Consider the following 26,304-nt stretch of genomic DNA (forward strand, 5'->3'; position numbering starts at 1 on the left):
ATATGAACAATTTATTTTATTCTTCAAAAGATCCATATCTCTTCTTTACTTATAAGTCACGTGTCTTAATATGTATCTCCCCCACATTAACAAAGTTTTAGTACAAAAATAAGAACATTTTCCCATTAAAATATGTATTTAGACTGATTGTGTTGACATATATCTTACATATAATCTTTAATAAATATTTCTACATAATCCCATGACAAAAAATTTGCTAAAAAAAGAGTTAGGATAGATTATTTTATACGGTGAGTTTAGGGATCATTTTTTGAAGGAGTATGAACAAATTGTTATAATAAATATTTCAAAAATGATTTTTAGATCGGATAACCCCTTAAATACAATCAATAGAGTCATGAACATCAAAATTAAATGCTTAAATAGGTTAATTATGTGTATTTTTTAATACATTTATGTATTATTTCATAATTAAAAATTAAATACAAACATCCCAAATCTTATCGAAGTAATATCAACGGTATTTAGAATAGGATTATCAATTCAATGTACATAATAATTAATAACTATTATCTAAATAATAATTAACAGTAGGTCTAGCAACAGGATATAACAGAAGACTTCCCATGTTTTGTTTTATTCAAATTTCACCTTTGCTTTTTGACAGCTGAGGTTGAGAGTGAATCAAAAAGCTGGTCGTGATTTTAGATTGAAAATGTTTGTACTGTTACAAATGAAGTCATCTCATTACATATTTTTTTTAAACAATAACAACTTCTATTCTATAGTATATTTCATATTACCATAGCACTTTGACTAATTATTATTTATTAGTTACTAAGTTACTTTTTACGTTTGCTTAACATTATTAATATGAGCTCTAAATTGAATTGTGTACATCTTCATTCATGTTTAGAGTCACTCTCATGATTGAATGATTTCGAATAGCAAATCTCTGGTCTAAGTGATATTATATCGGGTCCATTAAATCCGGCTAAATATCATCATCGCCCGTGGTCATGGAAAAAAAGGAGGTCAAGAACGATGATCCAATTTCCTTTCAGGACATTTTTTCAGAGAATTTCAACTCTCTTATATATAATGTGGACAATAGTAAGTCAAGTATCTAATTACTCCTATTTGTATTGAATATTTATCCCTTGTATCAATTGATAATTCTAAACTAATTATAAATGATTTAGATGATGAGGAAGACGAAGTAGACATCTATGCAGACGATCCGAGTCCGTCTCATCAAGAAATATCCGAGTCTACAAATGATGCGGATCCGAATGATGTCATTATATTAGATTTGCATAAGAAAGAGAAAAGTCGAGAAGAGGAAATCCTTGTGGAAGAAGAGGATATCCCGGAAAATCTCCCTACTTCCTACACCAACGCTAAATTTTTAAATGAGGTACACACTTAATTAACACCCGGATTAATTATATTACTCTCTTATTAACGTATCCTTACTTCATCTCTTTTCATTTTCAGAGATATTTATTCAAACTTCAAGAATTCCTAGACAACTTGATTTCTGCGCTCCAAGCAAATCAATCTCGTCAAAAAGAGTTAAATGAAGAAATTCAAAATTTGAACGATCAAAAGACTTTGTTCAAAAAAGATTTAGTTCGAAAAACCAATAGTAAACCCAGATCCATTATCATATTTTGTGCGCCATATTTCAAAGACGTTAGAATGTTTAGTCATCCGGATAACCAGGACACAACGTCTAGGAAATCCCTTGGAGAGCTCTCTGTCTACACGTTGCAACCACCAAAATGGTTGGAAATGGACAAAATCAAGTTAAAAAAAGCTGTAGGTTTCTTCGGTTTCTCCCTTACATATATTTTTGCAAATATACATATTTAAATTTTTTTACGTAGGTTGTATCTGATGCCATTTATAAGCGCTCAAAAGACTTTTTAGAAGAATTAAATGATATTAATCATAAGCTCTATAACGCCAAGGGAATTTCGACGGACGAGCTAAAGTCTATGGAAAATAAAATCTCGGTTCTTACAGAGAAAATTGCACAAATTAAACTAATTCCCGAGGATAAATTATTGATGGATCCAAACGAAGAATTTGATTGGCTCAAAATATCCGCACAAACAGTAGGATCACTGATCAGTAATTGTACAAATGTATGAATATATATATATTTCCTTCTAGTTCAAAGGAGTATTCAATCACAAATGTGTCCGATGTATGTGGATGAATTTAATTCATCCGAGCATCAACAAAAAGTCTTGGTCAAAGGAAGAAGATGAAATATTGTTAGAATTGGCAGTTAGTTATTATCACAAGGATTGGGATGCAGTGGCTCGTGAGCTTAACACAAATAGACCAGCCTATCTTTGTTTTGTTCGATACCAACGTAAGCATAAAATTCTTGAATTTGCTCACAGAAAATGGTCAAAGGAGGAGGATCTTAGACTCTGTACCCTTGTTAAACAATGTCGTATATATAATTATATTCCTTGGTTAAAGGTGAGTATCATTATAAATATGTATTGGTGATGTATATAATAGATTTTCGGATTATCTGTATTTTAGAAGCATCCGTGCGAATATTGAAAAAAATATCTGCATTTCTATCCGTAGTTCGAAAATGTTTATATCCTTCTTTAGATCTGATTCCCCATTGAATTAAGGCATCCTCTGAAGGCGAGAGAGTGCTGCTGTACCCAAATTATGTTCCATCTGAGCAACGATGTATCGAATATTTGTGGATTATCTGCATTTAAGAAATATTGCATTCAAATCTGCAAATTTCTAAAAATGGATTAGATAAACTGTATTAATGCATTTTTAGATATTTGATCATCACTAATATGTACAGATGTATATTTTAAAGAAGTTATCTAATTATTATATAATATGATCGTCTAGGTGTCTTATTATATGTCGAATGGACGTTCCAAAGATATGTGCTATCAAAGATATACTTTTTCAATCTCCGAGGAAATTTTAAAAGGACGTTTTAAGATTGAAGAAGATTTTATCATTATACTTGGAGTGCATGTTTTTGGAACAGAATGGAATAAAATCGTACGTTTCTTAAGAAATAGAACTTGTACTCAGGTTTTTTCTAGGTAAACACTTCAATGTATGTAAAAGGGTGTTTATGTCTCACAACGAGCTTTCAACATATTTTTATAGGTATAATAGTTCTTTGAGTTCTAATTTATCTCCTTGGACGCTCAAAGAAGACAAAACCTTGCTTCAAACCATTAAAACCATGGGGACTAAGAATTGGAAGAATATATCTGATATTTTAACATCCAGAACGAGATATCAGTGTCGTAGAAGATTTGATGCGATTTATAACGTGTATCGAAAAGATCCGAAGTCCTTTGATTTGGAAAAATGTATGAAGTACTCAGATAACTGTTTCTCTCTGTCTAAAAGAAAGCAAGATTATTTTTTTACGAGATTGGATGAGCTTTTGAAAAACTGTTTGGAGGCAGAAGGTATAGTTCTGAGTGAAAACGAACCCATACCTAGAGATTTCCTTCTGAGAGTAATGACGATATTGTCCGATAAGTTGGCCTACGGCACTGGGGAAACATCTCTTGGTACTAATGTAGTTGTACTTAAAAAGGGAAAATCTGTCACACTTAGTCCCAAAGAGTTGAAGATCAGAAACGATTATAATGACTTTTTTCGAAAGAATATTTCCAATCCACAAGGACGAGAAAGGGGTAATATTTTTGCAGCAAACTGACCTGCTCAGAGCAAGAGTGTAACAGGATGAGATTTTTAGTTCTCTCTTCACATTGATATACACGTTTAATACTGTTATAATTCTCCATATTTGAAAATATGGACTCAAAGGCAATATACTACATTACAAAAATGTAATATAGTATTTATAAAGTTCTTGATTTTGAAAACTTTAATTGGCGATATTTCAAAATAATATTACACTTGCTACACTTTTCCTCACGCATACGAATTGCATCTACTTATGAATTCGTTTGATAATTTCTTTGTTATTTTAGTTCGATTCAAAGAAAACGAAATGACAACTTTAGGACTGATCGGAACTTCTATATGGAATCTCCTTGACTGTAAAAATCACTTGAATTTGAATGAAATGTTCTTTAAAGGAGCGAGTGAAAAGGATCATCAATTATTTGACATAATTAAAAGTTGTCCAAAAGAATTTGTAAAGGATGAATCCTCCTCTCTGCAACCACAAAAGCCTCTTTTAAAGACTTATTCTAGAAAAAATTCTTTAATTCACAAGAATTCTCAATCAAGGATTTCATCAAAGAAAACATCGGAAGTCTCTCCACCCACAACTTCTTCCTGTATTGCCTTAAGATATATTCTTTCATTCCTTACAGATCTAAATTCCAGGAGTAATGGTCCATGGAAAAAAGAATCAAAAAAGGCCCTTGAAAAGTCTAGAACAGAAGGGATTTTCGCTGAGAAATTTGCTGAAATGTTTTGGGCTCTTGGCTTAAATAAATTAAACTCGACAAGTAGTGAAGCAGATAATTTACTCAACGATAGATTCATTTCTGTCTTTTTTTGGCCTGCGGTTCTTTCTACAATAAGGTGGGTAACATCAAATAACAAATTAACTCCAAACAAAATAATATCTTTGTTTTTAGGTCAAAAAGATTCGATGACATTGCCTCACTCCAAGAGGGGTCAAACTCAATACTATCATCTCCATCAAAATCAAAAAGAATTAAACTTATGTCCCCAAAGAAATGATCAAATGATTTGTCTTTTGTGAAGAGTATAAAACTATTATCTGTGTAATTGAGTATGATAATGATGGTCTAGAAGGGATTTGAAGTTGTCAATCATGACATATTTTCTCTCTCTGTTGATGACGTTAATTTTTTTCATTATTTTTATGCAAATATATACACGTTTTATCCAAGGTATAATAGTAGTACTATGGCTCAAAAAATGAAGTCATTTCCAACTTCCTTAAAATAGCTTGATGGATCTTCAACAATTGTTTCTATGTAATTCTTTCTTCTCTGGATTAGACTCTGATCTTACAAATACACTCCTTCCCTCTTGTATTAATTTATAAATAATGACTTCTTTCGATGGTCTTTCATTATATTATCATCATGTACTTGATTTACGAGTAAACTTTATTAGAAGAGAGAAGATTCATCATTCAATTTAAAATTTTGTCATATAGTCGACAATTATTAATAAAATTGATCATTTCTTTAAAGAATCCGAGAAGATTTTCTACTTGATTTTGTTGCAAAGAAATCATCGAAAGGACAAAATAAATTAAACTAACTTAGATCCTCAGAGGAAAAAAGTCTGTTGAATTTTTGAATGCTAACATTTAAAAAAATAAGAATTAACTTGAGCAATCGAAATTTTGGTATAATGAAAATACGACATTTGGATTAATCATTAGAAATGGAGAGAAGTATACAGCAATTGATTGATTTTTGATCAAATATAGATATACTTTTTCTACTTCTCAGTTGACGAGTAACTTTTTGAACGAGTGTTACTCGTCTATTTATGAATCACTTCACTAAATGATCCTAACGAAAATGAGTAATATATCATGAAAATATCACATTAAAAATGAGTACATAAATTGATTAATCACCAACATCTAAGGCCAAATGGTACACTAGGCAATAGTAAATTAATAAAGTAAAATAAATTACTAAGAGATTCGAAATAAGTAATCCACTCTTAATTTATTTTATGATTTAATAGAGCTGAATTTTATATTTGTGACCCGTCAATACGCAAGGAAACTGGGATGACTTTTTTATATTTCATTTGTATTCTAAATTCCTAATATATACTATTAATGAATAGTTTTGAGTAGTCATTCGCAAACACCATAAAAAATACATAAAGATTGTAAAAATATCCATCAGCAATAGAAAAACTATAAAATAGATTCTGTTTTATAGGCCATATCAGTACGAACAAAATCTCATATATCAGGAAATGAAGGCTTTATGTCCACTGCAGAGCACCTATGTGTATTTTTTTTCTCTGAGAACATCTTGACGTTAGAATTCATGACGTCCGTAAAAATGTTCTATAGCTAATACTACTAGGTATTTAAATCCGTCCAAGAAATTAGGATATGAAGCCGTTAATCGACCGAAATACGCTTGTGGGACATATTTAGTACATCAAACAATTAGAGATTTTTCCTTTTCTTAGTTTGTGTACAAGATTATTTTTGTGTTAATGGGCGACATTTCAATTTATTTATGAAATAAAAAAGGAGAAAAATATACTATAATGAGTACAAAGCCTTTTTTTCATTCATTTTTCTTTCCCGAATTTAATTAATTAATCGTATGTATTTCCTTTATCAAACAAACAATAAATGATAATTACATCATCATAATTTATAATAATAACTTTTTGCAATATTATCACGAGTTAAACTTTTTTTAAATAAATAAAATGCAATCTGAGCTCTTTTATATGTAGTTGTGGGTTGCACACGAATTTTTAATAAGAATGACAATATACATTAATGTATAATTGGTTAAGTCATATCTTGAAGAATGAATTTTAAGAGATATAATTATAATTTTTTTTTTGTTAAAAATATATCACATAGTGGTGGCTCATAAAAGAGGAGTAATAAATATGTGTTATGTTTATATTATAGACTTTTCATTGTATAACAGCACAAGGAGAGAAAGAATGAGAACCACACATCCCCTGGAGTCTCCTGAATTGCTTTTAACTTTTCGAGGAGGGATAAAAACAATAGAGATGTCAGATTGATATTTAGCCATTTGATTATTTTTTTTTTTAGAAACAATAGCTACGCTGACAAAAAAAAAAAAAAAAATAGAGTTTGCTTCTCTTGAAATATTTCAACAACTTTCCTAGAACTTAATACCTAATTGTAGATAGTTGACAACAGTTTCTAAGAGGACAATCCAAGTTTTGACAACCATTTGCAGAGTTAGGAAAGGGTCCATTCGATATCATATTGCAATAATATAGGTTCTCGGGCTTTAACTGGGAGCAGTGGGAAATAAAAGCATTAAGATGCGTCCCTGAAAGACGAAAACAACCAGATAAATCAACGAACTCAAGGGTTTTAGCATGCAATTGTAGTTGATCCAGTCCATCATTCGTGATGTTGTGCACACCAGAGAGGCTGATCTTACGAAGTTGACTCATTTTTCGAGCACGTCTCACAGGAAAGTAACAGGAGGAAATTCTTTCAAAGGTACGATCTGTTAAACGCTTACAACCAGAAAGATCCAAAGTTCTTAATTGTCGAAGAGCCGCATAACGCCTGAGTCCTTTGAAGGCATCATCATCAATGTTGGGACAATAACTGAGTTTAAGATGTTGAAGATCAGGAAGTTTCATGAGGAAACTACGAGCAGTGGAAGAGGACAAGCTTCTCGTTCCACTTAAAACTAGACGTCGTACGCCTGTTCCAATCTTGGGGAGCAAGTAGAGAGCCATTTTCCCTAAGAATACGGCCTCTTTGTCTTCCTTATTGACACCATTGTCATTTTTTATGATAGGGTTATTAATGTCATCGTCGTCATCTGAGTCAAAGAAATTATATTGTTTGTCATCATCGATGCATGACTCTATTAAGGTTTCATCAAAATGAAAAGACCAATGCCCTCGAGCCCACATGACTGGATATAGATTTCTCCAAATATTTGGAGTCACACACAAGCGATTCCATTTGCGAGAGACCTGAGAACAGGAGGAAATTAAGTGATAAGGCGATAAATATCCAAAGATTCGAATAACAATTTCATTAGGTAGATCCTCGAAGCGCAAAACAGCCGCAGATGTGAATCTTTTTCCGAAGAAATCGTTGACTTCTTCACAATAACTTCGACGAAATCTCAAATGGTCCATCTTTGCAGATGCAATCTCAGCAATGTACTCATCTTCATCAAATTTACGCTTTCTTTTGATAAGTTTGAGGGACTTTTCCGCGGATACTTTTTCTTTCCAGAGACGATGCTGCTCGAGAACAGTGTTGAGTAGATTCTCCAATTCTTTTTGGTCGAAATATTTGTTTAAAAGGGGCTGAAAAACTTTTTCCTCCTCACTCATGTGGTGAATAAACTCCTCAAGGAAGTCGTGGAGCGCCAATTGGAGTCGCGCTCCTAGTTCCTGTCTCAGAGCGATGTTTCGAGCATAGTACAGCTTTTCCACCAGATCAATGACGTTCAGCAACTTGGAGTCCTCGTGACAGTTGCACACGACTTTGTTATACACCTGCAAAGATTCAAGGAATAAAGTGAGGACGGATTCGCCCGCGTAGAGTCTGCCTCGTTTACCCTTCTCGCCTGGAGTCTGTCCTTGAGTCGATTCAGGATGTACGTATCCTCAATGTACTCGTGCGACTTCAGCTCCCACATGGAGACGTAGATCCTCTGAAGAATCCCTCCCACATCTCCACTCGTAAAGTCCCGCAGATTCTCTAATTTACACAAATTAAGGTCTACAAGCTCCTTCATACGCGCATGTGGAACGGAAAAGATCGCCTTGGAAGCGTCACTCGGCCGGATTAGCGACATCTCCATAGATTTCATTTCCTTTTCTTATGTTATTATACAACCTATAGAACTATCCTATGATAAGTATATACCAAAATCTTATAAAAATTCACCAAAATCAAAAGATAATATCATTTAATATGAGTAAATATGCACTCATATGACTCACATAACATAATAACATGCAGGAGAGGGAGAGACTGACAGAGAAAGAGAGAGAGCAAGAATATATTATTTTCAATCTTTCAAGCTAGACGACCTCTTCTCCGTTCCAATTGTATTTTACAATTAACAAATTATACTAATAATTTTCCTCTTTTTTTGCTACTTTATTTTTTTTTATAGCCAGCTGGGCACACGGGTGACCAAAATTTATGTCCTCTTACTCCTTCAATAAGACCTATAATTAATTATACGTCTTAAGATGTATACATAGAAGAAAGATGTATATTAATATTAGTTCTACATATATCTACATATACATATTATCAATGTTAACCCTGCGACGTAATAAAGATATGCTTGTATGCAACTGTCCTTGTCCTCTTTTTTCAATTTTTCAACCTTAAGCTAAAGTAGTTGTTGCATTATGCTTTGTAGTACTATATTAAGTACATAACATATATATATATATGTATATGTAATTTGACAGTAGCTGCTAAGTAAATATTAGCAATAGCTATAAATATTATGTAACAATTACACAAACAGGGCCCCATTATTAAATAATAATGATTTTAGTTATCGATCTGGTCTTTTCTTTCTTTATCTAGCTAGCTTTCTCTTTCTATTTTTAATAAATATATATATTAGTTCGGTACAAAAAATTGTACAATTTGCCCAGGCCAGTGGTGTAAAAATTACAAAGTATTATGTTTGGATATTGTGCAGGAAAGGAAAGACGTTCGATTCCGTTCATTTCTCAGAGATTAAATAGAAAAAATCTTTAAACAGCGTTCCAATGAGTTCTATAAATATTCAGAGTGACACCAGATCCACTGGTGAACTTCATTAGTAGTTTTAATGACATTTATCCCGGCCGACCCCAATTTTGGGACTCCCTTGCTATTTCCTGTAACTGTAGTAACCATTTTACTCCCGTCCACACGGTAGTGATTGGAATTGCTGGAAAGCAATCATAATCCTTGAATAAGCCTCTTTTGCCTTGTGATTTTGACTATTCTCTCTGGAGAAATATATATTTTATTAATACTAGGGAAATGAAATTTCCTTAAGTATCACCACTTTCATTTTGCTTGGAATAGTTGAAATACAGAGCAATATTAGTTCTTCAACTAATAATAAGGATTTTGAATTCTCTACTCACCTGATAAGAATGTCAATAACGAAATAATATTTGCATCTCCATAGTAAAACCGAATTAATCAACAGCTAGAGTGCAAATGAATTTATCATATTAATAAAGTAAATGCAGTAAATTGAAACTTTAACAGCTCATAAGTCACTCATAACTTACCCTTTTTAAACTATTAAAAATTTAATTTCATTATTGAAAACATAACCCATAATTTTAATTGAAATTAATTTCATAATGAAACAAATATAATATGTACAATATACAAATGACATTGAATAAAAAAAGGAGTTAATTAACTGTTCAACTGATTCCAGCTTTGATTTTTTTACTATTAGAAGAATTTTTGCATGCACTATTCCTTTTTTTATTAATATGAAGATGCCTCTTTGCTTCAAACACTTTTCTTTTTTTTTCCAAATATATTAAACATCTTTGATGCAATTTGATTAAAGAAAGTGCTACTGAGAAGATGATTATTACCGCAGGATTAAAAAATCTTTGTGCACCTTTTACAAAAACACTTATTGGGGTAGCCATAGATAAAATAATATTTCGCCATTCTTTATTTGAAAGAAAAAATGTTGTAACAGTTCATAGAGATGTCCTCAAAGAAGATAGACTAGATTACTGGGCTTTTTTAAACCACTTCTATTAATTTCATTAACAAAGGAGTCTAATTCTTGATATTTTGCCAATCCATCCATTGATAAAGTAACATTTCCATCTGAAGATAAGAACTTGGTGCAGCACTCCCAATTTAAAGATTTTAAGATAGAATGGGTAACACAGCCACATACAAAATAAATGAGCAACCTTTAAGTGAATCTAATTCCATTGCGGAATTTGAAGATATCAGGCTGATAAAGGTAGAAACATCTTCTTCACTTGTATAATTTGACTCTTGTATTGACTAAAATTGATTTTTAAAAGTAGACTATATATAAACATTTGTATATTATTTTTTTATTAAATTTTATAAGGACAATAGATAAAGCTGTAAACTTTTCAACTGTTTCAATGCTTTAAACCAGGGATTTTCAGTTTTTTTTTTCCAGTGATGTACCACTTATAAAATATTTTTTGAGCCAAGTACCCTCTAATCAGTGCAAAGTATATTTAGTTGCAGTGATGTATGATATTTTTCCGTTATGTATTAAGCTGGAATATGTATATAGCTCGTCGTCAATTTCTGAATAAATAGAAAGATGTAAAGGAGTATGTAGAAATAGGCATGTTCTCGAGATAACTGCAATTCAGTACTAAAAGATTAGGTACGTATAGAAAAGGATAAAACTAAATACATTTTTAAAACGAGAAAAATCTAAAACTGGGATAATCAGGGTACAAATAAAATACATGACATTTTCAAAATCTTAAGTACCCTAGGGGTACGCGGACCTATTTGAGAACCACTGCTTTAGAGTATAGAAAGGGGCCTTATAACTTTTTTTAATTTACAAAACCTTGGGACGCGTGTAAATATAAATTTCAAATATTATTACTCATTAGATGAAGAGTGATATCCATTGTGGAGCGAGACTCATTTTTTTCATAGTGATTTGGATAGATATTTCGTACGAATATATAAATAAGCATTCGAATATATGGATCCGCATCCACCCATCCCTCAATTTCCAAGGAATCCATATTTTTTTATTTGGATATCCAATATATTAACATTACTTCTACATATTGATATAAGAACTAAGGAATTCCATAAAAAGACCGAATAATCGAGTGAAAGATCCAGTAAGAATCATCCTCCACCCACTGCTCATTCATTGAAGTTCTTGAGGCCTTTTCTCTTTAAGTTAACTTTTTTTCGTCTCCTGCTCTAAGAAACCTATTTCATTGGTAAGGGACCTTGATACATTCAAGTTATAACGCAGAAATAACTAATGTCAATCACATTAATATCACTTCAATTTATCAGGGGGAGTTTGTCATAAATGTATGGTCCATATGGATAATTATATAGCCTGAACACTTTAAGCCTAACCCCTAATTAGTGATTTTATTTATTACTTGTGAGTCTCCTTTGGGATTGGAAAAGAAGTTGAAGATTATTCTTGACTCTTAAAAATAATGTGTCTATCTTTTATCGATAGTATGTCTGCAATGCATATTATATTCTCCCATTACATATGAATAGTTATTGCCTCTTGTATCAAACCATCTTATACTTATATTATTGAACGTAAGAATTATAGAAAGAAAAGTATAATGGAAAATACAGTGAGGAACAAAGAAAGTTATCATTCTCCAACCACAACTCCTTCATTGAAACTCTGTTTTCAATCCTCCTAAACTCATCTTCTACATTAAGTAAACTTTTTCCTTAATAAGAGTCATTTAGTGTCCTTAATGTATATAACACACGAATTACTACTGAATAGTCTCAATCACAAATATCAATTCCATTAATAAGTTTGAATTCGTGATGTACCACCAATATTGACAATTATACATCTCGGAACTCTTAAACCCTCACTTCTAATTTCTTTAGTACTCGTAAGACTATTTTACCTTTAGAAAACAAGTGGAAGATTATTTTAAACTCTCTAAGATAAACTGTTCATTTTTTCTCCATATTTTTAGTGTACTTAGAGACTTCGTGGCTAAAGTTATTAACGTATCTTTGTTTTCAACCATTGTTAATTGTTATATATCTACTTTTATTTGTTAATTATAAATCTTTATAATAATATACATACAGAATGTCATTCTAGGGACATTAATTATATATAAAATATACATGATATATCACATAATATAAGTATTACATTTTCATAGGAATTATTTAATGAATTTATTAACAATTGCATCTTATAAATAGATATTTTGGATTTATTATTTAAACAAAATGATTTGCTGTTGTCCAGGTTGTAGGAATGGTTATTCTAAGGAAAAAAACTTATCAAAATTATAGTCAAGAAGAAATTGTTGAAAAAAACATTCTTCTTATAAGTTTCCAAAAGATCCTGAATTTATTAAAGTATTGGTCAATTCCATCAAAAGAAAAAACTAGGAGCCAAATCAATATTCAAGAATCTGTAGCAAGCATTTTCTTATATCGACTTTTATTCATGCAAGAACGGATACAAATTCAACTCGGCAAAAAATATAGTCCACTTAAACGATATAAATTAAAATCTGATGCTGTTCCAACAAAACAAACTTTTCCTGAAAGGACAACAACTTTATCTACTTCTACTAAAAGTTTATACTTAAGAAAAGGTATATTAACATTTCTCAATTTTTTCAAAAGGACTTGCTATACCTATTGTCGAAGTGGATCATATATGTTTATCAAAGAGTATTTTTCTGATATCAATAACATTTCAGCATATTTAAAAAATAAACAAAATGAACCCAAACTAGCTTCAAGCATAAAGTATGTCATTGAGATATTCGAGGAAGCAGTTTTACAATTATTACTTTGATATTACATACTTTACATCTTTCATTTTCTTCTTCAATAATGAAATGATTTTTTTTATCAAATCGATTTTTTGGTGTACCCAAACTCATATTATAATTCTTGCCTGAATTTTTTTGGTGGTTGGCTATAACTTGAAATCATAAGTGATTTACAATAAAACGTGTGAATCTTAATAAATCTCAATCATATCCATCTTGACGAACAAATAACCATGGATTATTGACACTTGCATTCAGTAAATTGCACATAATAGGAATGAAGCATTTCTTCCCACGTATTGCTACTCTATAGTGTGAGATATTTTCATCTATTCTGTCTACACCCCCCCATATGATTATTATTAATTTTTGACAAGTAAATTCGAGCAGTCCAATTCATTTTCCCAATACATTCTTCCCCTTGAAACAGTATTTTAGGCCGATAGTAGTAGCATTCCAATGAATACTCTCATTTCGTCATCTGAAAGGTCAAAACTATGATTCCCCTTGTGACCTGAATACATCATTGTATATTTTTTTAATAATTGAATTACTAAAGTTTCAAAAAAACAATTCAAAAATTCGTGAGGTTTACGAGAAGTATCGCAACTTGTAGGGCCAAAACTTTCGTTTAATTTAATAGTTGGAATTTTTAAGATTGTGTGAGCCCAGTTGGATGAACTGTTTGACTTGCAGTTCCGATAAGACGAAAAAGAAATCTTGTTACACTCGGCATTGGTAATCAATTGACTTCTTGGTAAGTTGGAAATATTTGTTTCTTCCTCATTCCTAGAATCTTCATCCGTGTTTTCTTCATTTTCTGGTGGCATAATGTGAACGATAAATTCATTGTCACTGTCATCCTCAGAGTTCAAAGGTTTTTCCAATTATTCTAATATTTCAGCAAGTGTTAAACAATGTTTGAAATCTATTTATAAGATACAATTAGGTGTGTACAGAAAATATTAACAAAATGTAATTAATTAATTTAAATTTATACCTTTTTTTCGAGAAGCCATAATTTCAAAAAGAGTTGACTATACTAAACTGTTCAATTAAAGTTAATTTTTTAAGAACAAATTGAATAAAAAACCGCATTACTTCTCTCAGTGAAGTACTTTAAGGCATCAAAACAAATAACACTTTCTTTGTTATAGAAACTATTTAACAAAATGTATATAAATAATACGTAATTTTTGGGCATAAATGGGTTAAATGTTGTCCAGTTAAAAAATATACAACAATACCGTATATGACTTAACCTAACTGAAGTATGCTGATATGAATTGAGATGAGAAGTTAATTGAGGGATTGAGTTTGTACAAATTCAAATAGGCTTTGTTATTTGGACTTTAAAACAAAACCTCCCCTATGTTATGTTGAGTTATTAATTATTATTACACTCCAGATATTAATGGAACCCATCGAGTATTGTCAGCAAAGCTAAATCTACATTGATAAGTAAATGAATGATATCTGGATTTACAAGAATATAAATTATAATGTTGATTGTAAATATATTGATCAGAAGCTTCGATTCAAGATCCCATATTAAGGAACACAACATAAATTATATATATTTTTCTATTGCTATATACCGGGAGTCAAAAGTACATAAATACGATTAAGAAACAATGAATGAAACGGTACAGAGATATATACAGTTTGTATGAATATTAATTTAGAAAGAGTTAACTCATGGTCATGGAAATATACTTAGAGTATTATAAATGTATCATACATAAGTTTATAACGAGGGCGAGATAAAATTAAATGTATAAATGAAAGTTTTTGTGACTTTTAGATAAATCATGTAATATAATTGAGAGTGGTCTGAAAAGTTTTCGAATGATACACGGCATTTTTCCTGATTTTATTTTTCAACATAGTCTCCCTGTAACTCTACACACTTCTCCCAGCGATGCTCCCATCTCTGTAACCCGTCCAAGTAGTACTCCGCGTTTTTCTGTGCAAAATAATTGTTCACAAAGGTGATGGCCTCCTCATTTGAGGAAAATCGTTGTCCTCCAAGCGCAATTTTTAGATGAGGGAATAAAAAGAAGTTACTTGGGGCTAGATCTGGTGAGTAAGGTGGATGGTCAATCAGTTCAAACCCTAATTCGTGGATTTTCGCCATGGCAACCGCTGAGGTGTGAGACGGTCCGTTGTCTTGGTGAAAAAGGATTTCCTTTTTCTGCAATTGTGGCCGTTTTTCCGCTAGTTCTGCCTTCAGCTTGTCAAGTAATGATGCGTAGTATGCTCCTGACATGGTTTTGCCCTTTTGAAGATAATCGATAAGAATAACTCCATGACTATCCCAAAAAACAGTCGCCATCACTTTCCCTGCCGGAAAAACAGTCTTTGCTTTTTTTGGAGCCGATTCCCCCATTTTTGTTTCAGGGGTACAATGGTGTATCCAAGTTTCATCTACAGTAACTAGGCGGTCCCAAAACTCGGATTTATTCCGCCTCAGCTGCGCCAATAAAGCCTTGGAACTGTTCATTCGAACACGTTTTTGGTCTAAGGTGAGCAAACTCGGCACCCAACGCGCAGAGAGCTTTTTCATGCCTAAATGCTGACTTAAGATGTGACTGACACGCTCTTTGGACATTTTCATAGCCTCTGCTATCACTCTCACTTTAATCCGGCGGTCGTCTAGCACCATTTGGTGAACTTTGGAGATGTTTTCGTCGGTAGTTGCAGTTTTGGGACGTCCGGAACGTTCATCGTCTCCCAAGCTTATACGCCCACGTTTAAATTCGGCTGCCCAAAATTTGACGGTGGTAAATGATGGGGCAAAGTCTCCATACACGGATTCCAACTCATCTTTGATTTGCGTGGGCGTATTGCCTTTCAAACACAAATATTTAATGACAGCTCGATACTCGATTTTGTCCATTTTCAAAAAAACACTCACAGCAAACAACTCAATATGAAAACAACCGATACATAGCAACTGGCCTACAAAATGGTTGAAAATTAGTTTTTAACCACGAGTGCTGCCATCTTCACGTTGAGGGCGGAAACTTTTCAGACCACCCTCCTATATTTGAGGGGAAATTGTATTTCTACCTAGCTTAGAAGTTGGCAGATAATTATTATATATATAAGAAATATTTGTATATGCTATGAACGCACTTTGTTAAATTAATTCTCTAGAAGTGAATTTAAACGACATTTATACCTAAAATAATAGTTATTGAGTTAAATATATATTGATTATTAATTATTATGAAAATGCCTAAAACAATCATCAATATACAACTTTATATTATGGAGGGAAGTCATACTTATTAGTATATATCCTCTGAGAGACAGGCTACTAAAAAGTAAGCTACCAAAATTTAATAAAAATAATATCAAATGAGAGTTATAATCAAAGAAAACGAACATACATGTGTAATATTATAGTTAATCTTAATAGTAATATACCTATATAATGTAAAATGTTAGCGCGCATAGTAATAGTAGTTCGAACTCTTTGAAACCGTTGCAGTACTAGTAGTAAATGAATTTATAAAGTAGCGAGTGAATCAGGAGCCAAAACTGCCTTGAGACTAGCAGAGCAGCCGTAAACATTAAATATTATTTATTAAATAATTCAACTCTTCCATTTAGTACCCCGGAATTAAATAGGATTTCTGGGGTTAAGGAGGGAGCATTGAAGGAGAGAAACTCGCTGTTCTACTCTTCTTGATTCCTAGGGACTTTTTCGGGGTAAGCATTTGGAGCTCCTTTAGTAAATGTTTAATGTGCGTCTTTGTTGTTGAACGTGATTAGATACGTACGTCTCATTGAGGCGAGGATCGAGGAGTGTGATGGCAGACTTTATGGATCAAGAGGCAGTGGAAGACTCTGAGGAGGAGATGTCGGCAGAGGAGTCTTCTTCCCGTCGGCCCAAAGGGAAGAAGAAGAAGAAGCATAGCCGGCAGTTGAGTTCGGATGAGGAGGAGGAAGAGGAGGATGAGGACGAGGAGAAGGCCCGTGAGGACATGAAGGGCTTCATTGACGACGATGACGATGGTGTGGAAGAGGAGAAGGAGTCTGAGAGTGGGTCGGACACTGGGGAGTCCTCCTCGCGGCGACGTAAGAAGAAGCGTCGGAAACGGCGCTCCGAGGACGAAGAGGACATTGATGAAGAAGATATGGAGCTGCTTCAAGAGAATTTGGGTATAAAAATACAAAAGAAGCGCAAACGTATCCGAATGGGATCTGGATCTGAAGAGGACTCTGATGGAGAGTCCCGCATTGCTTCTCAGCGCAGTAGTGGGGACTCTGAGGGAGAGGCTCATGACAAGAGAAGTAGCAGTGGAAAGAACAAATCCATTCGAGCCTCTTCCGTGGCCACAAGTTCCAAGGCTGGCTTTATTGACTCTGAGGAAGAGGCGGAAAAGGCCATGGAAGAGGATGAAGACGATGGATTTATCGTGGATGAGGACGGTGTTCCTATTCAGAAACGGAGAAAAAAGAAGAAGACTCATATATTTGAAGATAGTGCAAGACAACTTGCCGAGGATATTTTTGGAGTGGCCTTCGACTATGAAGAGTTTGAGGATGATAGAGTTGAAGAAGAATCCGACGACGAGGAGGAAGATGACTACGATGACGAGGAAGCAGCAGAGGCTCGAAGACTCAAGAAACTTAAAAAGCAAAAAAGAAAGTCGGCTAAAACCATTTTTGAGATATTTGAACCACGAGAATTGGAGCTTCGTCACTTCACAGATCTTGATAATGAAGTGAGGAATACGGATATTCCAGAGAGAATGCAACTACGCTCCATTCCTGTGACTTCAGTTCCTGAGGGTTCAGATGAACTGGATAGGGAAGCAGAATGGATCTTCAAATATGGATTCATCAAACCAACAATATCGAAACAAGATGGCTATAGTAGAGACGATTGTCAAGAATGGGTTCGAAAAGATCGGACAGTTGAAAAAATTAAAAAGGCACTTGACTTTATGAGACAGCAATTTCATGAAGTTCCCTTTATTGCATTTTATCGCAAGGAATATGTTGAACCGGAGCTAAAGATAAATGATCTTTGGAGAGTATATTTTATGGATGAAAATTGGTGTCAATTACAAAGTCGAAAGAAAAATTTAAGGAAATTATTCAAGAGCATGCAAAATTGGCAAGGAGAACAGTTGGTGGCTGATATGGATAAACCCATTCCTGAAGGAATGCGCATACTATCAAATGAGGATCTTCAAAATATTGATAATATTGAAAGTTATGAAGAGCTTAAAGACATGGATCTTTTTTTCAAACTCTACTATTCCAAGGATCTCGAAGCCATGCAAATAGCAATAAAACAAAAGAGGCGTGAAGCTAGAGAAGCTAAACGTTCAAATCGCAAGAAAAAAACAAAAATTATAACGAATGAAGACGGTGAAGAAATTCAAGTCACAGATGAAGAAAGTCCGGTTCTAGACTCTGAAGATTCGGGTACAGATGACCAAGATTTGCTCAGACAAGCGAGTAAAAATGATCCATACTCAATTTGTAGAAAATATGGACTGATTGGTATGTCTAAAAGGTTTGGACTTACGCCTGAACAGTTTGCAGAAAACTTACGAGATGGATATCAAAGGCATGATTTAGATCAGGAGCCTTCTGAACCTCTTGAAGTAGCTGCAGAATATGTCAATCAAAAATTCAAGGTAATTACATAGTATATATTATTACTATTACGTGGTATTTAAAATGTGTATTCCTTTCTTTTTCTTCCTACAGGACCCTAATGATGTCCTTAAAGCCGTCAAGTTTGTTGTTGCAACGCAATTAAGCAGAGAGCCGGAGGTTAGACGTGTTACTCGAGAGATTTTCAATGAGAGAGCCACGATATGTGTTGCTCCTACAAAAAAAGGATTGACGGAAATTGATGAGAGTCACTACTGCTACTCTATGAAGTATCTCAAGAACAAGTTAGTTCGAAATTTGAGTGGTACACAATGGTTAAATTTGACTGCTGCAGAGGATCAAAAGCTGATAACAATAACCATTGCAACGGAAATACCTTCTTTATCTGGAAACAAACAAAGAAATCACTTGGAAGAAGCCAAAGAGCTATATAAGCATGATGGTTTTTCTAAACATGTGACCGAGTGGAATAATCTAAGGGCGGAATGTATTGAAACAACGTTCAAGGAAATAATTTATCCTGTTCTTCGACAAGAGCTTCGTATACGACTCACTCGTGAGGCCAAGGACGGTGTTTTACGGCAATGCAAAAACAAAATGTACGATTATTTAAAAACCGCCAAGTATACAGTTTCATTTGAAGAGGAAGATGAGGATGACTGGGATTCATCAGGAGGGTGTCGTGTTATGTCCATTTCCTACGAGAATGATACTGACGTTGCTTCTTATGCCGTGTGCATTGGAGTGAATGGTGAAGTAATCGATTTTTTAAAAATGGAGGCCTTGCTTATGAGGAGTAACATTTCTCAAGACTCTAAGAGGAACAGACCATCTGGTGATCGTCGAAATAAGGATGTCGATATGGCTAAATTAAAAAGTTTTATTATTCAAAAGAGACCTCATGTTATTGTTGTTGGGGCAATTGATAGAGATGCTGTGCGAGTAAGGTATGATGTGGAAGCAGTGGTTCACGAGCTAGTTGAAGGAGAGCATCAGTTCCCAAAGATTGGCGTATTTCTCATGGATGACAACCTTGCTAAAGTATATTCAAATTCTACTCGAGCATCCCAAGATTTCAGAGACTATCCCAATGTATTAAGGCAAGGTATTAGCCTCGCTCGTCGTATGCAGGATCCTTTGATAGAGTTCAGCCAATTGGCAGGACCAGAAAATGAAATACTCTGTTTAAATTTCCATCCTCTTCAAAATAGACTTGAAGAAGAAGAACTTTTAGAGGCAATCAATATTGAATTTATAAATCGGACTAATGAAGTTGGTGTTGACATCAATGAGTGTGTGAGTCGACCACAGACCTCGAATCTTGTTCAGTTTGTTGGTGGGCTAGGTCCACGAAAAGGTGCTGCTCTTCTCAAAACTTTAAGACAAATGCAGTCATCTCAAAGACTGGAAAATCGACAACAACTCGTTACCCTTTGTCATATGGGTCCTAAAGTGCTTATTAATTGTGCGGGTTTCATAAAAATTGATACAACCTCCTTGGGAGACTCGGAGGTGTACTTGGAAGTGCTTGATGGATCCCGTATTCACAATGAAGCATATGAATGGGCAAGAAAGATGGCTGTGGATGCCCTTGAATACGACGAGGAAGAGGGGAACCCCGCAACTGCGTTGGAGGAAATTATAAACGACCCTGAAAAATTAGCTGAATTGGATTTGGATGCATTTGCTCGGGAGTTGGAAAGACAGGGTTTTGGAAATAAATCTATTACCCTTTATGATATTCGTGCAGAACTTTACCACATGTATAAGGACTTACGTGAGCCATACCGGCCTCCAGATCCGGAAGAAATTTTTAATATCGTAACTAAAGAGAATCCCGAGACTTTTTACATTGGCAAATTGATAAATGCTACCGTGTCAGGATTCACTTATAAAAAACCTCAAGGGGAAGAGCTTGATCAAGCTGCTCCTATAAGAGCGGGAGAAGAAAACGTTTGGCAGTGTCCATTTTGTGGTCGTGATGACTTTCCCGAGTTGACAGAAGTGTGGAATCACTTTGATGCTGGAATGTGTCCAGGAAAAGCTACTGGCGTCAAAATACGGATCGATAATGGTGTATCTGGATTTATTCCAATCAAAAACTTGTCAGACAAGCAAGTAATTAATCCAGAAGATCGAGTCAAAATAGGACAAACCATCTTTTGTCGTATCGTAAAAATTAATCCCGAGCGTTTTTCTGTGGAATGTATATCCAAAACATCTGCTTTAGTGGATAAAGAGCATGAGTGGAAGCCCGCCAAGGATGATTTCTACGATGAAGAAGCTCAAGCTCGTGATATGGAACAGAGTACTATGAAGAAAAAACAACAAGAAAGGCAAACTTATATTAAACGAGTAATTGTTCATCCTAGCTTTTATAATGTTGGCTATAAGGAAGCTGAAAGGCTTATTGCCGGAATGGATCAGAGTGATGTTGTAATTAGGCCTAGTTCTAAGGGGGAAGATCATCTCACCGTTACCTGGAAAGTGACTGATGGAATATATGAACACATTGATGTTCGGGAAGAAGGAAAACTTAATGCATTCTCCTTGGGACAGTCTCTTTGGATTGGCAATGAAGAATTTGAAGATTTAGATGAAATAATTGCACGTCACATCAATCCAATGGCGGCACATGCCAGAGACATATTAAACTTCAAGTATTACAGGGATACAGAGGGTGGAAAGCGAGAAGTAGCAGATGAAATGCTCAAGGCAGACAAAGCTGCAAGTCCTGGTAAGATCCACTATTTCTTATCTGTCAGTAAGGCCTATGCGGGTAAATTCATGCTGAGTTACCTTCCACGAACAAAAACTCTTCATGAGTTTGTGACTGTTACTCCTGATGGGTTCAGATTTCGGAAGCAGGTTTTTGAAACGCTTTCATCCCTCATGAAGTGGTTTAAGGAACATTTTCGAGATCCTCTTCCAGGTACACCAAATACTCCTGGTCGCTTAACATCTCGAACTCCTTATATGACCGGGGGTACTCCAGGGCCAGGAACTATAACGCCTGGTGCCATGAGTCTCGCTACAGGAACTCCATATGGTACAACTCCTGGAGCCATGTCCAATTATGGAGTAAGTGTGAATACTCCATATACTCCATCTGGACAAACTCCATTCATGACGCCTTATCACACTCCAGGCCCCTCAACAACACCTCGGCCATCTCGTGGAACACCTGGACCAACTCCAAATAGGTCATTTCCTACAGTACCTACTCCAAGAAGTAGTAGCGGGGGTGGTGGTAATGTTCCTTCTTCTGGTGGTCGCCCAAGTGGAGGACAGTCCTCACATCAACAAGGTCGTGTAAGATCCTCTTATAGTAAAAGTCCAGCGCATGGTCATCGCGGAGGAGATAGTTGGCAAGCTGCACTTGATGCATGGCCTGGTGGATCTTCAAGGCGTACTCCTCGACAAGGCGACGGATCAAACACGCCCAGAGGTATGTCAAAATATAACGTTCTTTCTATCAAATTCATTCACGTAATTTGTTTCATTTTCAGGATTTGATGGTCGCCAAAAGACTCCAAAGTACGGGGGAAATAACACTCCTAAGAGAACTCCTAAGGCCTTTGGAGATGCTACACCCTTATACGACGAGTAGAAAGAAAGTGCTGTACTTAAAACTATGTATTTTGATACCTTTTTATTATTATAAAAAATATACAATGAATATATTTATATATTTGCGGATATATAACGTATGATTAAATATATACATATATATTTATAAAGGTATATATTTTTTTTTTAGTATTGTACTTGATGTACCTAATGTTTAATTAATTATCTTTCAATTCGTCAATATAATTCCTTTTGTCAGTGCATCATACATGATTAATTATATAGGACTTAACATTGTACAACATAAAGATTTGATATACATTTCTCAGGGGAAGGATTTATGCTAATAATAATTAAAACATTTTAAATGGATGATTGTTTCCTCTTCTCTAATTTAATGTTTATATTAATATTTATTTCCGAATTACAATAAATATAGGTCTGAATTATTATAATTTATAATAAAATTCCAACTGGATTTTCAATTTTTATATAATTTTGGATTTACGTATTTACCTATTAGTTATATCATTAATAAATTAATGATGCTATCATCAGCATTTTGATACATAATATTGACTAAGCTATCTTTTTTTATTTAAAAAAAAAAGTCGTCATAGTCTGTTTTAGAGATTATTATTACCTCCGCCTACGTAAATTATGGTTTTGCCCCTGTTTGTCACTAGGATTACGGCTAAAGTCACAGATCACTGTTGATCAAACATGGATTCAAGATTATATATGGTCACAATAATATTCAATGTTGAGAGGTCAAGATCAAGAACCGAAAAAATCCATTGTACCTTGCGCTCTACAGAGTACCCATTCTATTTATAATTTGAAATCTTATTGATAAAGCAGAGTTATCTGTATGAATTTCTGAAGAACAGTCACAATATACATAGTGCTCCCTGATTTTCATCATATAGGTATTTTTTGATCTAATAAATAATAATGTAGTCGTATTAATGAAATATTCCGAGGGTGTGCATTTATTCATAATTCATATGCATTTACGTTATATCATATAAGTTATATCATATAACTTATATGTTAAGATCTAGATAAATATTAACGCTGGCATGTCACAATAAATTAATTATTGCAGGCGTGTATTATGTTAGTAACAATGATGTAAATCCGGTGCTTTTTAGGTGGTCCGATAATTTGTAATTGATAATATAAAGAAGGGATTTTCTTTTCCTTAGCAGTTGTCATTATTATTTAATTCCTAAGTAGTGAACATCATTTCCTAAATAGATCCTACTATATTCAAAACATGATTCAACATTTATATGTGCTAATATAGATGCTAAAAATACAAAGACATTCGTCAAATTCATCTTTTGACTTACCCAAGTTTTAATTTTTCTCTTTTTGTTTTCAATTCCTTTCGAAAAGTCGATTAAAAATTCGATTTTTTCCACTGATTGGAACTGAACCCTTATTTATTAAGAAATGGATTCTCGAATTTTTATCTTTTTTTAAACAAAATATCTTGTTTTTATCTCGAAAATAGTATCCTTATGGTAGTATTGCCCTTCCATTATTTTTGAAACTTTTCCGGACAACTTCCTAGATATATCAGAATAGGGAGATCAATTCACTTAGTCTTGTTGAAATCCATCTACCCAATGTACACCTAGTAGAATTTATATTTTGGTGTGAAAAAAAAAGTATTGAATAAACATTAATTTCTTCACTTGCTTTTAAAAAAGCATTTAGGACTCATCTTAGGGGCATACGTAGCGCATTTTGGATCCATGGTAGGTCTATAGATAGGGGCATTCCTGTTAAAAAAATTGGTTCGATTAGAGATTGGAAGTGCCTCAAATCCTTGTTATAAAATGGTCATCCGAACCAAAACCGATTGCTAGCAGTCTCGGTTTCAGAACATGCAGATTCCAAGGCCCTTTTATTCATACAATTTACATTATTAATAATTATATAATCATCTAGTGAAATTTGATCGTTATTTTAGAGTTAAGCTCCATATCCTCATGAAAAAGGGTGCTTTTAATCCTGATATTTACTGTCTACACCATTAATTATTACCACCTGTATTAATTTTAAAACTCCAACAGTAGGCAGCAATTTCTACTATTATGTATATATATATAAGGTATTTGCCTTTTTACTACATATGATTAACATATATTAGTCAAGATATATATGATTGTATATACTCGAACATAAGTATTCCTAATATTAATCTAAAACCTCTCCCCTCATTGGTTCTTCATAATTATTTATAATTTGCCAAACTGTATACCAATTATGATTAGCAATCATTATACCTTTTCTTCACTCAAAACTAGAATGATTTTATTATCCTGTCAAAATCCTCAAAAATTATTTACATAATTGAAGAAGAGATACATTAGATTGATATTATGTATAATTTCATTTTGATCTATTTTTTGAACACTTACATGGTTACTAATTATTATATATTTATGATTAATATAATTATGGGCATTTGAACTCTGCCACAGAATACTTATATGTTAGTGATTTGTATTAAAATAGTCGAAAATGACATTATTAATATATGGATTCTCCAAGTAATATTCAATTATTGGATTATCCTCAAGCAAAGTACTTTAAATCCTTCGTTTAAAATTATTAATACCATTTTTTTTGGTTACAACTAATGCAATTTACTTATAAAAAGAGTCAAAAAGTCAAAACTTGTACATAATTGCAACTTCTATACAAAATATATTTATAAAATGAAGGTTGTTCATTTCCTATGGCTCTGAAAGGCAAAAGAAACCATATTTTTGAAGACTATTCCAGCCAATTTTTCCCAACAAAAAGCAATGAAGCTAACATTATAACACAAATATGGTAAAAAATAGACATGTCCATCCCTCAAAGTTATATTGCTAAACCAAAATCATAATTTTGTTAGTCCATACATATTCATTTTATCACGAACTTTTAAAACAATTTACACCAAAAATAGACGATAATGCATACTTCAATGGAGAAATTAACACTAGTGTTGATTCAATCCTTATTTAGGACTGAAGACTGCATTCCAGTCTAGTTCGGTCCTGTATATTAGTCTAAAATATTATAATATCATTTTTATAAAACTTTATTTCTTCTTTTTTTAATCTGTTCTAGTATTGACGGTCCGTAGGGCTGGTCCTAACATTCGACTGGACAGAATAAATAAGGACTGCTAAAAAATTAATCTTTATTCTTATATCACAACACTTGTTAACACCAATACGACTTATTAACAAAGTGGGGATGTGTGTAAAGAAAAAAATAAGCATAGCGATTAGAAAAGGAAAAACGGTTGTTGCGTGTACTTTTTCTTCTTTTTTGTTCATTATTTAAAAGTCGTGTGCGTGGGAACAATTCCAAGGTGACTATAAACTATAAACGCTATTGACAAAACCCCAAATGTATTTGAAGGGCTGCTTAATCATCTAATTAAATTATATGCTAACTGGCCTAAAGTAGTCATCATGTCCTTTGTGAAAACAAGAACAAGAATTAGAATAAATAACCTTATTAAAAAGCTCAAACTGAAGAACGCAAGTACTAATCTGAGAAAACTTAGACAAATTCGTCAATTTACAAATTAATATTTATTATTCATGTATGTAAGTAAAATATTGCCTATTGAGTACCTCAACAGTGACGTCAATTAATTTTCCTTCTTCTTTTGATAATGAAAAAAACAACAACATAAAAACAAGCGTAGAATTTCCTGGCTACCTCAAATTTATAATATAAAGTTGAGGCTATATATTATATAGTCACCTTGGAACATTTCCCTCTAAATTATTTAATTGGCTATTAAATAAGAAGCGAAAAAGAAGTACACACAAAAAATGTTCTTACTTTTTTAATTTT

General features: G+C 33.4%; 3 protein-coding genes and 2 long non-coding RNA genes across 11 annotated transcripts; 2 read left to right on the forward strand and 3 right to left on the reverse strand.

Moving 5' to 3' along the window:
- The first annotated feature begins 610 nt into the window (after positions 1-610).
- Positions 611-4,871, forward strand: Pbp95 (proximal sequence element A Pbp95). Of its 4 annotated transcripts, none has more exons than XR_011782160.1 (10): positions 673-1,074; positions 1,164-1,378; positions 1,459-1,782; positions 1,851-2,081; positions 2,140-2,457; positions 2,860-3,062; positions 3,130-3,671; positions 3,972-4,283; positions 4,333-4,533; positions 4,590-4,871. XR_011782160.1 is itself a non-coding variant. In XM_040721710.2 (9 exons), the coding sequence occupies exons 1-9, from the start codon at positions 981-983 to the stop codon at positions 4,693-4,695; spliced, it is 2,595 nt and encodes an 864-aa protein (XP_040577644.1). In that variant the 5' UTR covers positions 611-980; the 3' UTR covers positions 4,696-4,871. The 4 variants fall into 4 exon arrangements, 2 of the variants coding, with proteins under 2 accessions (XP_040577644.1, XP_040577645.1); XR_011782161.1 differs by having other exon boundaries at positions 711-1,074; positions 4,333-4,537; XM_040721710.2 differs by having other exon boundaries at positions 611-1,074; positions 3,972-4,533.
- Positions 4,872-6,270: 1,399 nt separating this feature from the next.
- LOC121126388 (F-box/LRR-repeat protein 5) lies at positions 6,271-9,089 on the reverse strand. 4 transcript variants are annotated; one of them, XM_040721715.2, is made up of 3 exons: positions 8,653-9,089; positions 8,265-8,545; positions 6,271-8,202 (listed from the first exon to the last, which is right to left on the reverse strand). In XM_040721715.2, exons 2-3 carry the CDS (start codon positions 8,517-8,519, stop codon positions 6,838-6,840), a joined length of 1,620 nt encoding a protein of 539 aa, XP_040577649.1. In that variant the 5' UTR covers positions 8,520-8,545; positions 8,653-9,089; the 3' UTR covers positions 6,271-6,837. The 4 variants fall into 4 exon arrangements, with proteins under 4 accessions (XP_040577649.1, XP_040577647.1, XP_040577648.1 ...); XM_040721713.2 differs by having other exon boundaries at positions 8,265-8,558; positions 8,653-8,995; XM_040721714.2 differs by having other exon boundaries at positions 8,265-8,581; positions 8,653-8,883.
- A 444-nt stretch (positions 9,090-9,533) lies between these two features.
- On the reverse strand, positions 9,534-10,082 carry LOC139906552 (uncharacterized). Its single transcript, XR_011782163.1, has 3 exons — positions 9,961-10,082; positions 9,811-9,875; positions 9,534-9,669 (listed from the first exon to the last, which is right to left on the reverse strand). It is a non-coding gene; the product is annotated as an uncharacterized lncRNA (long non-coding RNA).
- A 2,373-nt stretch (positions 10,083-12,455) lies between these two features.
- LOC139906551 (uncharacterized) lies at positions 12,456-14,359 on the reverse strand. The gene is made up of 2 exons (XR_011782162.1): positions 14,222-14,359; positions 12,456-14,149 (listed from the first exon to the last, which is right to left on the reverse strand). It is a non-coding gene; the product is annotated as an uncharacterized lncRNA (long non-coding RNA).
- A 2,356-nt stretch (positions 14,360-16,715) lies between these two features.
- Spt6 (transcription elongation factor Spt6) lies at positions 16,716-23,004 on the forward strand. The gene is made up of 4 exons (XM_040721519.2): positions 16,716-16,938; positions 17,002-18,881; positions 18,955-22,309; positions 22,371-23,004. Exons 2-4 carry the CDS (start codon positions 17,040-17,042, stop codon positions 22,469-22,471), a joined length of 5,298 nt encoding a protein of 1,765 aa, XP_040577453.1. The 5' UTR covers positions 16,716-16,938; positions 17,002-17,039; the 3' UTR covers positions 22,472-23,004.
- The last annotated feature ends 3,300 nt before the right edge of the window (positions 23,005-26,304 follow it).

Source organism: Lepeophtheirus salmonis, chromosome 11 (genome assembly GCF_016086655.4).
Source record: "Lepeophtheirus salmonis chromosome 11, UVic_Lsal_1.4, whole genome shotgun sequence".
Classification (NCBI taxonomy): domain Eukaryota; kingdom Metazoa; phylum Arthropoda; class Copepoda; order Siphonostomatoida; family Caligidae; genus Lepeophtheirus; species Lepeophtheirus salmonis.